Source organism: Pinus tabuliformis, chromosome 2_1, assembly GCF_031772625.1.
Source record: "Pinus tabuliformis cultivar Carrire ecotype Pingquan chromosome 2_1, CPIR1, whole genome shotgun sequence".
NCBI classification, from domain to species: Eukaryota; Viridiplantae; Streptophyta; class Pinopsida; order Pinales; family Pinaceae; genus Pinus; species Pinus tabuliformis.
Window position 1 is genome coordinate 734,998,327 of NC_142299.1, and position 17,583 is coordinate 735,015,909.

The 17,583-nt window shown below is 39.4% G+C and overlaps 1 protein-coding gene across 1 annotated transcript in view; it reads right to left on the minus strand.

Annotated features, from left to right (window-relative positions):
* LOC149202687 (potassium transporter 5-like) overlaps positions 1 to 17,583 on the minus strand; it is a 128,436-nt gene that overhangs the window by 50,896 nt on the left and 59,957 nt on the right. Inside the window, exons 7-8 of the mRNA XM_089401670.1 lie at positions 14,989 to 15,103; positions 14,614 to 14,868 (exon numbers count right to left, since the gene is read on the minus strand). Of these exons, the coding sequence (XP_089257796.1) occupies positions 14,614 to 14,868; positions 14,989 to 15,103 (370 nt within the window). The remainder of the gene's footprint in view (positions 1 to 14,613; positions 14,869 to 14,988; positions 15,104 to 17,583) is intronic.

The window sequence follows — 17,583 nt, forward strand, 5'->3', positions numbered from 1 at the left end:
TCCACCCACTTTCACACCCTCAAAATAGCGAAAATTGCTCTCGGACTCCTCTTATAGGCCTTCTGTAGTTTCCCTATTTTCCTCCTGTAGTTTTTACTGTAGGCTTTCTTTTGAAGGTCGAATGTGGGAAAAGCTTCCAAAAGGCCACCTAATACCTCCTAGGACCCATCCATGCCATCCTACATCCTTCCAAGCTCCAAAACCACCCTATAATGCCACCTGTTCACTGCCACACTCACACACAATAAATTAGATGCATGTTAAATTCACATAAAAACACATAAAAATCCAAAAATATGTTTTTTTCTTATTTACTTCCAGAAATAGCATGGTTAGATTTTGTTTACTTCCTTGAGTATGTAATGGCATTTCTTTCATGGTTTACATAGTGTTTTTGGCAAAAGAAGAATTAGCTTGTTAATTAGGGTTTACTAGGTTTTGCTTTACATTCTAGTCTTTCTCCTTTCTGCAGTTAGAATAGCATCTGTAGAGTAATCTTTCTCTCCTTTCAGAACACATAGAGCTTCTTATGAAGTCTATAGAAGTTGTCTTGAGATCCTATTGATCTCACACTGGCTGACCAAGTGACAACCTGCAATGAGAACTAGTAGTTGTGCACATAGCACCAATGCTTCCAAGTTTGTTACGAACTACCTTTTTGATAAAAGTAAGGTTGTTAGCTTAGGAGTTGCAAAATTCTTGCTATAATACTAGCTCTCACCACATTTTGGCACCGTTTCTGGGGAAGCATCAGAGTATTCTGTGATTACCGCTTTCTTCTATTTCCTATTGCAACATTCTTCTTATAGTTTATTTCTGCAAAAGTAGACTAGTCATTTATTTTCTTTCAGTTCCACATATCCTTGCTTTCCTTTTCAATTCTGCAAATTTCCATTCAGCAAGTTCATTTTAGCTAGTTGCAATTTGTCTTGTTCAATCACAATTTTAGTTTCTGTAGGTACTTTTAGTGTGGGGAAAATGAAACAAAAACCAACCAAAAACATTTCCTTTCATGCCTCATAGGAATAGAGATAACTCAGGAAAATTTTTACCCAACACCCCCACTACTTCACATAGCCAACCTTCTCTCTTCTTCGGTGGATGCAATTAAGAAGAACCCTTAGGTGAAAAACCAGACATATTTTAGGAACCTATAGAGGAAGAAGAAGAAGAAAACCTTCCTCTGGAGCCAATGGCTGAAAACATAAATGCTAGGGGAAATGCAAAGAGAATAGAGGGTACCTTCCCCATTCAAGAGACCAATGGGGACACCAAAATGAAGAATATAAGTCCTTCAGCCCTACCTCACTTCCATGGCCTAACTATAGAAGATCTTGACACCTTCTTGTTCGAGTTTTTTGTCATATGTTGAACTTATGACTATGTAGAAGACGAGAAAGTTGAAATTGTTCCCTTCTACTCTAAGGGTCACAACACTGTGCTGGTTCATGGGATTACCTGGCAATAGCATCACAACTTGGGCTCAGATGCAGCAGGCCTTTAACGATAAGTATTGAGACTATTGTAGGTCAAAATATACTAAAGAAGAAATCTTCCGAATGACCATAGGAAGTGATGAACCCCTGAAAGACTATGAAGAGAGGTTCCAGCTTAGTTACAAAAGGGCTAGGTGTCTACTTGACCTTGAGTCTCTAAAGTTGGTCCTGCTCAGGGGAATTCAGGAAGACCTTTTAGACACCCTCCATCTACTGGCCGGGGGAGACATCTACCAATTATCCTATGAGGACATAAAGACTGTTTTTAGAAATCATTTTAGAGCAACCAGAAGGAAAGCTAGGGGGAGTCAACCCATAACCAATACCTCTTCTTCCAATTCACCCATTCAAGGTGAAATTGGAAACATGCTGGAAGACATCAAGAGTGAGATGTTGCAGACTCTTGCCATGCAAATGGATACCTTACATATCAATAGAAAACAAGAGGAAGCAGAGAGGGCTTTGGCCATTTTTTTCCCTAGATGCACTAGGAGGCATCCTAGGAATGAATGCTCATTGAACTCTATAGAGAGTTGTTAATTCTGTGAAGAAGATCATTCTACAGATAAGTGCCCTTCCTTGCCCAGACTTAAAGCTGTATACCAAGGGGCTGAAAGAGTCACTGAACAGATCTATTACATAAACCAAAGGAGGTTGCATGGACCTAGACCATACCAATAGGGGATGCAAGGGACATCTCAGGCATACTACAAACCCAACCAAATCACCTCCATACATTATTGGGGCCCCCTACTCATCCTTCCTAGTCCACACCTCCTCCTTGGTCTTTCACATCTCAATATCATGCCCAACCAGCAACCCATTCATTTCAATCCTATGCTCAGCCACAACCTCAGTGGAATGCATCTCATCATGGGTGGAGGCCCCAATACAACTCTCTTCCCACTCTTCTACCTCCACCACTTGCCCAACCACAATCATTACCTTCTGCTCCACTAAGGAAATCCCAAATGCCTACCCAAAAAAATCTGAACCTAAACAACAGACATGCTCAACAAGTGTATAGTGGGGAACCATCATGCCTAACTTATGCTGTGTAGACTCAAGAAATTAACTTGCAATCCGAGAAAGTTCTCCCAGATAAGCAACCTCCACCCAGGGAGGCTGAGGAAGATAAAGAGGAATGCAAACCTAAAGCAAATCCACCCTTTCTTGAGAGAATATCCATGACAATCTAGCCTACCCTAGAAGAGACTGAACTCCTGGGAGAATTGAAACATTTATGTGTGAAGATACCACTTCTCCAAGCCATAAAATATGTGCCTATCTAAAATAGGTTGATTAAAAGGAAGTGCTTTAGGCATCTAGGAAGGCACAAGAGAGCTGCCCCAACCATCAATGTCATAGGACAAATATCAAACCTGATGTTGGTGCAGATAATCTATCCAAAATATCTAGACCCTAGAAGCCCAGTAGTTGATGTCCACATCATTGGCACAATGGTCCCACATACCTTGATTGATCTGGGAGTTGCCACTAATGTGATGACAAGGGACACAATGCTCAAACTTAACCTCCAAGGCTCCTTGAGGAAGACCACGACAGTGCTATAGTTAGTAGACTGTTCCACAGTGACCCCTGAGGGGATTGTGGGAGATGTGATGGTCTCAATTGATCTTGGGAGTACCCTATTGATTTCTTAGTTCTCCAGCCAAAGACAAAGCTCACTATGTATCCTCTCATTCTAGGAAGACCCTGGTTGGCTACAGCCGATGCCTACATCAGTTGTTGAGATGGGAACATGATCATAAAGAACGTGCAAATGTCCAAGCAGTTAATCCTATATCCTCCTGCCCAACCCTTGCTAGAACATGATCTACCTCTCTGGTTGGATGACGAGGATGAGGATGAAGTTTATTCTACACCACTTTGTACATTAGAAATCGCCATGGGGGGAAACCGCAAGATGAGGATGATATGATTGAAAATTTGATTCAGAATCCACCTCCTAATATATCTCCATTAGAAGACATGGTAAGAGAAACGCAAAACAACCCCTCAACTAATCTTTGTGTGGCTGACCCCACTTCTCTCCATGTTAAAAATACAGAGTTCAACCCAGAAAGAACATTGAAAATCAATCCATCCCTATCTACTTCCTAGGAGAAGGAGCTATGCACCATACTAAGAAAACATCTAGATGCCTTCACCTGGAGTTATAAGGAGATGAAGGGAGTGCACCCTTCAGTATGTACTCATCATATATACATCAAGGAAGGTTTCAAGCTAGTCAGCCAGTGTCAACGGAGGATGAACCCAGCACTTAAATATATTGTTAAGGAAGAACTGTAGAAATTGTTTGATGCAAGATTCATCTATCCCATGCCTCATAGTAAATGGGTCTCTCCTTTGGTGCTAGTGCCAAAGAAAAATGGTAAGTGGAGAATCTATGTCAATTATCGGGAATTTAACAAAGCCACTAAAAAGGACCATTTTCCTTTACCTTTCATACATCAAGTGTTAGACTGTCTAGCAGGGAAAAAGTTCTTCTCCTTCCTAGATGGGTTTAGCGGATACAATCAGATTCAAATCAACCCAGAAGACCAAGATAAGACCACTTTCACTTGTCCTTGTGGAACCTTTGCATACCGAGTCCTTCCTTTTGGTTTATGCAATGCTCCAGCCACTTTCCAAAGAGCAGTATTGAGTATATTTTCTAAACGGGTTCATGATGCAGTAGAAATATACATGGATTATTTTACTCCTTATGGCTATAACTTTCAGGAAGCTTTATCTAACCTAGGAAAAGTTATAGATAAGTGTACTGGGATGAACCTATCACTCAGTCTCGAAAAATGTGAATTTTTTATGACTGAAGGGACCATGCTAGGTCATGCAATATCTCAACAAGGACTACAGGTGGACCCCAACAAAATTGCCATCATCCAAAAGGTCCCACCCCCTCAAAAGGTGAGAGATGTCAGAAACTTCCTAGGCTTAGTTGGATATTACAGGAGATTCATTAAAGTCTTTAGCAAGTTAGCCTCTCCTTTGTTTGGCCTTGTAGGAAAAAATTTTGAGTTCACATGGTCGAAAAACTATCAAGAAGCCCTAGATACCTTGAAGAGAAAGCTGGTCTCTACCCCCATTCTCAGAGGCCCAAACTGGGCCCTACCCTTTCACATTCACACGGATGCCTCAAACAAAGCAATAGGAGCAGCCTTAGGACAATTTGATGGAAAGCTATCTTATGCCATATACTTTATAAGAAAAAACTTGTTAAAGGTAGAGTTAAAATATACAGTGACTGAGAAGGAGCTCCTAGTTGTTGTGCATTCCTTAAACAAATTCAGACATTATATCACAGGCTATCAAACCTTTGTGCACACTGGTCATGCTACAATTAGATATTTAATGAACACACCAGATGTAAATGCTCGCATTATTAGATGGTTTCTTTTACTGCAACTGTTTGATCTGACCATAATTGATAAGCCTGATAAACAGAATGTTGCTGCTAACTTTTTGTGGAGAGTAAATTTGCCTGCAAGTGAAGAAGGAATGGGGGATGATGAAATGCCTGATGAACACCTATTTTCTATATTAGTACTCTCTCCATGGTTTTCTAATATAGCAAACTAATTGGTTTCAACATAGTTCCCACCACACCTATCCTCAAAAGAGAAGAGCAAGATAGTAAGGAAAATCGCCCCTTTCACCTGGATTGGAGGCAATCTCTTCAAACTTGGCCCATATCAGATCTTGAGAAGATGTGTTAGGGACGAGGAAGTCTTTGACATCCTCCTGACCTATCATGACAGGCCTTGTGGAGGTCATTTTGCAGCACAAAGAACTGCCTTCAAGATATTGCAAGCAGGCTACTACTGGCCCACTCTTCATTAAGATGTGAGGAGATACACGAGCGAGTGTGATTGGTGTCAGAGGATGGGGAAACTAACTCCAAAGGATGAAATGCCCATGCAACTTCAAGTGACCTTTGAGCCATTTGAGAAGTGGGGCACGGAATTTGTGGGGCCTATCAAGCCCCCTTCAAAGAAGTAGTAGTACATCATTGTGTGCACCGACTACCTAACAAAGAAGCTAGAGACAAAAGAAATCAAAGCAATGACAGAGGAAAAAGTAGCTGAGTTTTTGAGGGAAACATATTCTACAAGTTCAGGTATCTGAGAGTGTTGGTCACAGACCAAGGCAGTCATTTCACTTCCAACTTGATTGAATACCTACTCACACATCATAAGATCAAGCATAGGACTTCCACCCCTTACCATCCACAAGCCAATGGGCAAGTGGAGGTCACTAATAGAGAATTGGAAGGGATCCTAACAAAGGTAGTGAGTAGTAGCAGAAAAGACTGGGTGAACAGATTAGTTGAGGCCACTTGGGCCTACAACACAACATGGAAGACCACCATCGGGTTCACACCCTATAAACTATTCTATGGGAAAAAGGCTTTATTTTCAATGGAGTTTGAATTCAATACCCTAAGGATGGAAGCTCAGCTGGACCTCGACCTCAGCCATGCGCAGAAAGAGAGATTACTTCAGCTCAATGGATTAGATGAATACAGATTGCAAGCCCTTCTCCATAAAGAGGTAGTTCAGCTTCAGAGAAAGATATGGCATGACAGAAATATCAGGGAGAAGCAATTCCAAGAGGGAGATTGGGCATTACTATATGACTCAAGATACAAGGATTTCAAAGGCAAGTTGAGGACAAGATGGCTGGGGCACTAGATTGTGGAGAAATTCAATGACAATGGTTTAGTTCTGATCAGAACCATTGATTATGAAGCCATCCCCATGCTTGTCAATGGACATCAGTTGAAAGTCTACAAGAAAACCCTCTCCAAGAAAGAGTTTATTAAAGATTTGAATAAAACAGTACTGGTAGTGGAGCATATCTTAGCTTCCATATCACCCACTCACTGAAGAAAAAAGAGAAAAAATAAGGATTCAAGTGAAAACCTCCATGAAGCACCTGAATCCCATCATTGGGTTGAAAGCCTCTTCTGAGGTGGCCGAGTGATGTCAAAAAAAATGGGAAAAGAATAAGATCCCTGGGTGAAAACCACCCTTGGAGGCGCCCAGGGCAAGCAATTAAGGTGAAAACCTCTCTGAGGCACCCTATTTGTTTTCAAAAAAGAATGGAAAGGAAAAATGAATTTTTATTGCATTGCAGGTATGCAAGAGGACTACAGTGAGCAGAAGAGGGTGCCAAGGGGACCCTGACATTCATACTAGCATCCATCTCATCTTCTCCACACCTTCCTCCATCATTTTTGGTATCTCTTTCACCCCACTGTACCTCTTCTTCCAAAACTGTGTTTTCTATAGGAGGCTTTGTAATTTCTACAAGAGGCTCCTGTGGGAATTACAGAGAGCCAAAAGTGTCTATAGGAGGCAATTTGAGGGACAAGAGAAGCTTCATGAGTAATCTATAATCCCTCTTACCATATTTAAACCTCCTTGCCATCATTTCCGAGCCTACATCACACTCCAAGCAACATTATTATTTGTTTCCCTTTCAAAGAGAAAACACAAAAAAATAGTTTTTTAGATTTCAAAGAAAAACAAAAATAAAAGGAGGAAAAGGCACCATTAACTTTACCTAAATATTACCTACTATCCCTCCATCATTGATCTCCACCTCTGGCATCATTCTCAAGCTCCAAGCATAGGGAAATAGTTGAAGTTTCAAGGGGAGAAGCAGCTATAGGAGTTCTTGTAGGAATTCCTGTAGCAGTTGATCCCATAGAAGTCTAGCACCAATAGCAAGGGACAACACATCTGAAGGTTGAAAAGGCACATGCAGCTCAACTGCAGCAAAAGAAGAACCTACGAAAACACACAACTACACATCAGCAAGCAGAGACAACATGCATGAAGGAAAATGAAGGCATTCAGCAAAGGAAGCCACAACACGTCACAGTCGATGGCAACAAGTAAACTTGGATTACAGGTAAGTAGCTAAGTCACTCCTTTATCTGCATTTTTGTAATTAGGAATCATACAAAGGCAACAAGATAGTTGAAATTGAAAGAGGAAAGGGTGGCAAGTTAACTTGGCCACCTTCATTTAGTTGACTCCACTTAACCAAGATATCACCCACACGTGTGCACAGTCAACTAAAGCAAAAGATGCGAAGGATAGGTAGTGGGAGAAAGATTTAACTCTGATGTAGTAATGAGAAAATGATTACGAGGGGGGGTCATGAAGACCAAGTAGGTGGGGACCAACAGTCTTAATCGAGGCAACGTACACCTTCCCAGCTCAGCACTCATAACCGAAAATATCCATGAAAGGTAATGAGCACTCCTCCCCGTGCATTCTCAGCACCTTTTCTTTAGTTTCTCCTCATAACTCAGCCACACAGCAGTCTTCTTACACCCCCATAACCTCATATCCACCATATTCCATCAATTTCCTCCATATTTTTTCTCTCAGCATTTTCTACATGAGAACCTATAGGAATCTACAGGAGGGACAACGGGCTTCTATACGAGGGGCAGTGAGTCATTTTGAAGGTAGGAAACATGATTTTTGGCAAGAATTTCAATCTGAAGAGGTAGGGTTCATGAATGCCCTCTATTGAATATTTGGTCTCAAATTGAAGCTAAATGAGTCTTTTAGAGGGCAGAAATGCACAGGAAAATTTTCTGTTTTTTTTTAAAACACAGTCCCCTCTGTTTTTCTATTTCACTCAAAATTCTTTGTCTCCACCTCCATATCTGGTTTTTCAAAAGGAAGTACATGAAGTATGATAGGGGGGCTTATGAGAAAAGAGCCCACTAACTCTAATGGACTCCATGCACATCCTCAAGTGGTGGAAATATTTACAGGGGAAAACTGGATGAATTTTCTTTAAGAAGTTTAGAGGGTTTGATGATGAAATTCCCCATGAATTTTCTCTCTCTGGTCTCTCACACAAGAAGCCATGCTACTGTAACCATTAGAGGCCTCTCCATTGAAATAACCCCTGAATTCATCAGTAGGGTCACTATCCTTCCTCTTGGGCTGCCTTGGAATAAGGATGAGTAACCAATTGGCCAGGCTGCCAAGAGGAAATTTTTCCAAGATAATGAAACCCTTGTTGAAGGCAAAAATGGAATTATGAGGGCTAGCGTACTATATCCCTGGGATGAGGTTAGCTACCAAGTGATCAAATACATTTCTTGTGAGGGGAAGCACAACATTGTTTATGGATATCATTTCAAAATCCTCCAAGAATTGAGATATGGCATGGATACCCCAGCACATCAAAAGCTCAGTATCCCTTACTTTCTCCTTCAGTCCCTCATTGACTCTAGCACCAAGGTACAAGAAGGAAATTCACAACAGCTAGCTCACCATGGCCTAATCAAGATCCTAGTAGAAGAAGCCCTCCATACCCTTACACTCCCTATAGCATGCGAAGTTTTTAGAAATATGACAGCTGAGGATGACATCAAGACATTAACCTATGATGTCAGTCCTACTGTCAGTGAAGAGGGAGAACATAAAGGAGGAAAAGATGAAGCCAGTGGTGACATAGAAGAGCAAGAGAGGAAGGAGGTAGAGAAAGATACAGAGCAAGAGGAGGAAAAAGAGACAGAAGAGGGAGAAAAGGAGGCAGAGGGGGTAGAGAAAAGAGAAGAGTCCCCTGAAACTTTGGAAAGAGAAGTAGAAGCTGCCCTCACTGCCCTCAGTACACCAGTTAAGTAGAAGCAGAAGAGGAAAAGAAAAACCTCCATGTATTTCAAGGCAAGGAAGAGTACTAGAACTATAATAGGCAAACCTCATCCCTAATCAAAGACTCCCATTCACATTAAATATTCACCATCTGCCAATGTGAAAGAATCTCCTTCCAAGACACCCACAACCTATGAAAGGAGGCCTACAAGATCTTCTACATGGAAGGGAAAGGCAATTCTACATGACCCCAAAGTAGACCTACAGGAGGCTAAAATAGTCCTACAGTAGAAACTGTCCAAACTATAGGAGACAGAAAAAATTGAGGAAAGGATAGGAGGATAGCGAGAGGTGAAACAGGAAACACAAGAGCTACAAGAACCTGACCCTGAGCCTAATCTTGACTCCTATTACAGAATACTTGAGGGAGGCAAGATAATCCCATAGAGATTTGCAATTCCACTATTTTTTGAATTGGACAAAGAGAGAGTGAGAACGCGTAGGTGGATGCAAATAGCCAAGTCCAAAGGAGTTAAGGATATTGGCCACATGGAAAGCAAACTTAGGGAAATGGGCAGGGAATTGAGTGCTCTCAAAGACAGAGAAGCCATTACAAGAGGCCACCTTGAGAATGAGAATGAATTACTAAGGAGGTAGTTGCGGGAAAAAGAGACTCATTTGGCATACATGGCCAGCTTATCCATAGAAGCATTACAATGTAGAACGCTAGCCAAATCTTATGGCCTCTACCTAAAGGATCAATGGCTTCAGTTCCAGATAAAAACTTTGGCACAAAGAGGCACAATGCCTTTCCAAGACTACAGGTAGTTCATGGATTTGTGTGACCAAAGCACCTCCGAGGACAAAGAAAAGATGGTGGAGTTCTATCTACACAACATGGCCCTCACAGACCTGAATGTGTGGGACCCCAATGCTAAGCTATGGGATCTGTAACTAATGGCCATGGCGTCATGGATGAACCATGAAGAATTGAGGGCAGCAGAAATGAAAATATTGTTAATAAAAGAGAAGAATGAACCACTGATGATAAGAGTTGAGCCATCAGATCCTATGGCAGTCATCAGCACACACAACTTTCTTGCCAATGACCCTCATATTGCCCCTAAATATCTAGCTAATCAGGAACAAGCCATTGTACACTTTGAAGATATGCTTAGGATACTTGGGGATGACTGTGTGCATGCATGCATGAGAAGATGGAACACCCTACCCCTCAACCTGTAAATCAGAGAATACCATTCCCCCATGAGGTTGAAGGGGCATTGAAAAGAGTGCCAATGTACAAGAACTCCATGCAAAGGTTGAAGGTCAACTGGATTGGCCTCAAACTAAGTCCTCCACTCCTATTAGGCATGCAGGAGGGCAGAAGAGAAGAAGAAGAGGAGGAGCAGTGGAAGGACATAGACAGAAAGGTAGGATTTTATGGAGAACATGAGCAGACCACATCAGTAGCTTGGAATTCTAGGGAGGCCACTAGGGCCATAAAAGACAAAGAGATTGACTAGGTTGCTCAGAGGATGAGCAACACTTTAAGTAGGAGGGGTGATGATGAGCCTCCTAAATGGGTAATTATATGGGTTCATTTTACCTCCTAACCTAGTCAAATCAACCATTCTCTTAGCTTATTGTATGATTTTCTGATTATATTTATGCTTATAGGGTGAGTTGAGTTAGTTATTATGCCATGTGTCTAACATGTATTTAATGCAGATTATTGATGGATTTCGAGGCCAAAATCAAGGATCTAGAGGTCAAACTGTAGTAATAACTCAAAATAGATAGAGGAGAGGACTTACAGGAGGGAATCCCCCTCATTCATTGCTCCTCACTTTGAACTCCCCTTCATTGAGCTGAGAGTACAAGCAACTGAATCATGCACTAGAAGGCAGTTGAGCAAGTGGAAGGTGATTGATAGTTATTTCAAGTTTTGGGAGCCAAGACTCCCTGATTTTAAGAAAGTTGTTGGTAGCTTCAGATGTATAAGTAAAGGGGCCTAGGGCCTCACTAGGGTCAACTCTTTGCTTGTGTAAACTCTACTCAAATTTCGAGCTTACTATTTTATGACAGTTTTATGTAATTTTGCTATTTTTTGATAATGAAGATGGAATCCTTTTTGTGCTAGCACTGAGTTACCTCAGAGGGCTGAAGGTCTTAGGTTAGGGCCCAATCCAAGTAGCCAAGCTTCTTTTTACTTGTATTTATATGCTTTACTTCAGTTTGTAGATTAATTTGTTGTTAGATGTATTTCTCTTATGGTTAAGAATAGGTTGCTTTTGATGATTTAGTAGCTTGCTTTCGTTCCTGCTTTCTGTAGCAGGCTAAGCAGTGATAAGAGAAGATTCAAAAGGCTAGAAATAGTGCCTTGGCCTCTGTTGCTCCCTCTAGGACCATGATTTGAAGCGAAGACTCTCTTGCTACCCCAAAAACACAGATTTTCCTCATTCCTAGGACTTCTAGTGTTTGCAGCGCTATAGTAGGTTGATAGTCCAGTTTTTCTTTGCTTTCGATCTTCTTTATCATGTTCACTTGCTGATTTGCAATAGTCCTTTTGCATGCTTTCCTTTCTTACAGCATTTCCCAGCATTTCTTTCTATACATCATAGTTTAGGCCATTTTAATGCAAAACTCTGTTTTTCCTAGGATGCACTCATTTCATTAGTTTCTTGAGTTTCTTGGTTGACTGTCAGTTTCTATGCAGCAAATCTCTTCTAGCAGTAGGCCAGCTTACCAACAATCACACCCTCCATTTAATCCATGCCCTATAGGTCTCCCAAACCTCACCTCAATTCTACCATAGTTTCCTTCATTTTTCATAGAACTTCTTCCTTTCTCCTTGAGCAAGCCCAATCATCTTTCCCTCTCCTGGTGATTTATGGTAGACCTTAGGTGCCCTAACACCTCATTGCAACCTTCATCCACCTTTTCCACCCACTCTCACACCCTCAAAACAATGAAAATTGCTCTCAGCCTCCTCCTGTAGGCCTCCTGTAGTTTCCCTATTTTCCTCCTGTAGTTTTTCTTGTAGGCTTTCTTTTGAAGGCCGAGTGTGGGAAAAGCCCCCAGAAGGCCACCTAAGACACCCTAGGACCCATCCAGACCATCCTACATCCTCCCAAGCTCCAAAACCACCTTCTAACACCACCTGTTCACTGCCACACTCACACACAATAAATTAGATGCATGTTAAATTAACATAAAAACACATAAAAATAAAAAAATATGATTTTTTCTTATTTACTTCCAAAAATAGCATGGTTAGATGTTGTTTACTTCCTTGAGTAGGTAATGGCATTTCTTTCATGGTTTTCATAGTGTTTTTCGCAAAAGATGAATTAGCTTGTTAATTACGGTTTACTAGGTTTTGCTTTACATTCCACTCTTTCTCCTTTCTCTAGTTAGAATAGCATCTATAGAGCAACCTTTCTCTCCTCTTAGCACACATAGAGCTTCTTCTAAAATCTATAGAATTTGGCTTGAGCTCCTAGTGATCTCGCACTGGCTAACCAAGTGACAACCTAAAGTGAGAACTAGTACTTGTGCATATAGCACCTATGCTTCCTAGTTTGTTATGAGTTACCGGGTTGATAAAAGTAAAGTTGGTAGCCCAGGACTTGCAACATTCTTGCTGCAATACTAGCTCTCACCAATGGGCTAGCTATATTTTTTTATGTGGAAGAGTCTAGAAGAGCCTATTTTGTAACTCTAGTTAATAGTTGATTTAGTCAAACTTAAACACTAGTAGGCTATCGAGTTGTGTTATAACCAGGCCACTAGGAGGAAGAGACATTCCATTCTTTCAAGAGAATTTTGTTCCATAGTTGAGCAAAGATAGCTAGGAGAGATAGGATGTAGAGCAAACATAGAGGATCTACGCACTATAGCATCCCATGGACCATAAACACTACTTCTTTGTATCTACAACCATATTCCAAGACAGAGAAAGAGAGTGAAGCAACCTCACCTTCAAGCTCTGTTTTCTCCCAAAAGGCTTTCCGAAAGAACATATCTTGTGTCTTATGTGCATGTGAGCTTATTTTTTCATTCTCTTCTTTTTTACATAATTTACTTTTACATGCATGCACTAATTACAATAATATCTATAGATCTAGAAATTAAATAAAAATGTAATAGTGTAGAATCTTAGAGTTTTAATATAATATTATCATATATGTTGGGATGAATTGTCGAGTGGAATATCCATGGTAGTTTACGGATCACTTTCATACCATGATTGTGCATTTCCCTCCAAGGATACCATGAACATCTTCATAAGACAATCTGCATGAAATTCAACCTTAAATCTACATACATGTATGTGAAACTTTACCAAGTGAAGTGCAACATCACCTCCAATGTGATCTCTGAATTTTGGCAAAGAAGTTTTCCAATCTACGTGATGCTTGCAATTCAGAAAACCTAGAATGTGATCTCATTTTAAAGGAGCATGCCTTACAGATATAGAACTCACCTTGAGCGAGTAGAGTAGCAAGTAAAAACCTGATTTCTGGATCTTGCTATTAGTGGAGTCTTCAGATGTGGTTGAAACTTAATTGGAGTCGTCAGGTGAATGGTGCAACCTTCATGTGTCTAACTCTTGTCCACGATCAACAATCAAATCTGAAACTTTGATAATCTTTCATGGGGAAGATAGAACCTTTCGCTCCGAGACAACAACAACATAATATTAGCACTTCGTAAATTTCGGTAGGTAGAGGAGAGAAACTTGAGAGGTAACCACAAAACTACTTTTAGGCTAGAATCTAACCTTGGAGAGGGCTCTCTCTATCAAGTTCAGCTACTCAGATGTTAGGCTAGGTATAGTTCTCAATAAAGTATAGTGTTGCAACATTGTTATTTCATTCTATTGTGATATGTGGCCTGACCCTCGTTAGGACAGGGGTGAGAAGGTCGATTATGTCTGTTGTGTTTTATGAAATAGAATAATCTAACTTCCCACCTCCGACCTCCCACCTACTTTTTTTTTGTTTATATTTTTAATAATATTTAAAAAAAATAACATAATATTAATAATAACAAATTCATATATCTAATATATAAATTAAATATTACTTATTATATAAATAATGATAAATATAATTTTAAATATCAATTAAATTTTCAATTTCAACTTCAATTAAATCTTAATTTAATAATAATAATAATAATTATTATTATTTATTATTATTATTATAATACTAAAATTAATTAATTATTTAAACAGAAAAATAAATAAATGATTAATATATTAATTAGATATTATCTATTATTTATTATATGAATAATAATAAAAAATTAATGAATAATAAGAAAACTTTCGCTGAAAATCACATTCTATGAAAAAATTTGTCAATAGTTTGGAAACAACGACGACGACTATTATCATCCTAAGCCACAGAAGCAGATAAAATAGTTAAGTTTATGAACCTTTGCGAACTCAGAGAATATACCGTATGCATTTGTAATTAAGGTGGTTGTTTGGAAGCCCGCTGTTACAGCCACACATGCGACCATGAGAATGTAGTTGACTTCTGGAATGTATACCTGCCCTTCATATTTTTTTGAGGTGTGGATAATTTTTACACGTGGAAAGCACCCAAGAGCCATTGATTGCTTCAAAATGGAGAAAGTAGCAGAGATCATGGCTTGGCTCGCAATAACAGTGGCGATAACCGCGATAACAAACTGAGGCCAGTATAGAGGACCTGGATATTACAAGAGATTCAGTTTGTTTTCTCCAAACGAAAATACAAAACAGAACGAAACTTGACAATGGTGTCATAAAAATTTAATAAAAACATTAGGACGCAAAGAAATCAAGAAACCTGGAATTGACGTGTAAAACACGGTTAAGACGTCTCCTGGGTTCTTTACAAGGTAAGCAGCTTGTCCAGCATATGCGCAAAGGAGACTAGGGTAAACAATTCCTGTAAACCCAATCTGAAAGAGAAACAATAGTGTTAACACTAATCAAATTTACACCTATCGACCTTTGGAAATCCACTATCCACTATATGTCTCTCACTATTCAACAATTGAGATTAGGGTACTAGACATTCGGGTACTAAAGACAAGCTTTTTTTGTTCATGGCCTTCTAAATTAAATTAGACTGCTTTGAAATAGCTGGGTAGTAATTGAAAAAGGCAAAAAAAAAAACCATCCAAGAATATGTTCAGAAACAAGGCTGAATCAATTATCATAATCTTCTAAATAAATAACTAAATAAATCTCAAAATATCTCGCCAGTAGAATCAAAATAAAAAAGTATGTTCGGATGCATTTCAGAGTTTACTGTGAAAGAAATAATGTCGTGTAAAAGGAACACTCTATTTTTTGTTTTAACCTAACAAAACAATATCATTATTTTACTAGTATAAATTTATCATTAATCATCAAGTATATTATCTATTAATATATATGTTTTCTGTAACTAGTTTTAGTTTTTTACAGCGGTCAAGTAAATATGTATATTTTGGTTATTTATTTTTTATTTAAGTTATTTATTTTTAAGGTTATTATGATGACATTTTCTTCCATAAAAAGATTATGTTTACTATTTTAAAGATTATTTAAGTATTTTTTTATTTCAAAAATAAATTTGACATTCTTAGTAAATGTGCAATTAATTTAAAGTTGAGATGTGGCATTTCACTATTTACTATGTATGGAAAGAGTTGAGCATTTCAGCTATATAAATTAAATGATTATAGTATCAAAACACTTATCTCATGATATATCTTACATTGCAAAGATTTAGAAAACCAATTAAGTTATAATTTTATTTTAAATTCTTATTACTTTTATTGATTACAAAAGAAAATAACAGAGTTAATCATACATTTATGAAAACTTATACCAAGATTCTTAACTAGTGAAATTCTTATGTAGCTAGGCTTTGTTACAATATCATGCTTGAACATGTTGAGAAAACCGTAACTCATGTTCATATCATAATTTTTTAATTAATAATTGGAGCAAGAATGGGTTGGAGCTCTGCTAGGGTTCTGAAGGCACTAGTGTTTCAAATCGTTGCAGCCTACGTGGATAGTATATCTCCATGCTTTCACCTTCGCTGATGTGCTCAGACATCTCCTCAAAGTTGAGCGGCCTCACAATGGGGCGTCCCGAAGGAGGGGGATCCACCCCCTCCAAATCTGTCTCTAGTGCACACCTTCCTCGGGCAGATCCTTCACCCAATTCTGACTAACACCATGGCAAACAATCTAATTCATCAACCTTAGGTGCTCAATGGAAGTCACATATGCGAGGGTGCTACTATCCAAAAGCAACCAAGAATCCTCGAGTAGTGATTCCCAACAATCGCCTTGAGTAATCTCATAGGTTTATGCAGGATCATGCAATAATCTGTAAATTCATGGGGATTTGGCCCAAAGAAGTGGATATCCAGTGTTGGATCCAGATTAAATGGTAGCCAAAATCCCCTTTCAATCTTTTCCTACAAGCGAAGGGTTTTTTCACAGTAATATTTGAAGATCCAGATGATTGCAATTGAATCTTGGAAAAATGGACCCTATTTCACGAATAGTGTTGGTTTATTAATGAGACAATTGGAACCTTGTTATAACACATAAAAGTAACAATTCTTTGCTGCCCACATCTTGGTTCGACTATACTCCCTTTCAGAGGACTTTTGGGAGATGGATATCCTGGAATCCATCGACAATTCCATAAGAGACATTGTCCTGGTCTCAGAGATCAAAGGATCCAAGCATTTTTCTTCGTATGCATGAATCTACATGTATATGAACATATGTTAGCCTCTCCCGGATTTAGTGGAAACATAATACCAAGATGAGATCTGGTCACAACTGCTGGACTATGAGCATGTTCCATTTAAGTGCAACCTTTTCAATGAATATGGTCACCTATTTTGTGATTGCCCTCAGCAAGCCTCAGCTCTCATGGCAGAACCCTCCTCAGACAACTTTAAGGAAGTTAAGAGGTGGTGCCCTCCTCTAGGTAAAACCGCACCATCCCAAGCCCTCGCAAGCACTTCTCAAGTTGATCTTAGTCAACCTCCAGGGCCCTCTCAAGCGACTCGTAGTCACCCCTCTACAAACTCTCAAGCAACCCTAAGTCTTGTGTTCATGGCTCAGTCCCAAGCAAATAAATCCATCAAGTCCTCGCCTTTGTACACCATGCTTTACAACATGATGTGGAGATGGATTAACTCAACTCTAATGAAAGGGTGATGGTCGCTTATTTACAAAATTGGGCTAAAGATGGATCAACGGATATCCCTCAAGATCAGCTGGAGAAATTCCATTAAGTTTACAAGGACTAGGCGAAATGCCAAGCTGCAACGGAACCCCCCCCTCAAATGGCTCTTCTTATTTGGGAAGATGACTCATCTAATTGTCTAAGGAATCTAAGCTCGGGCTCAAGAAAGAAAGGTAGA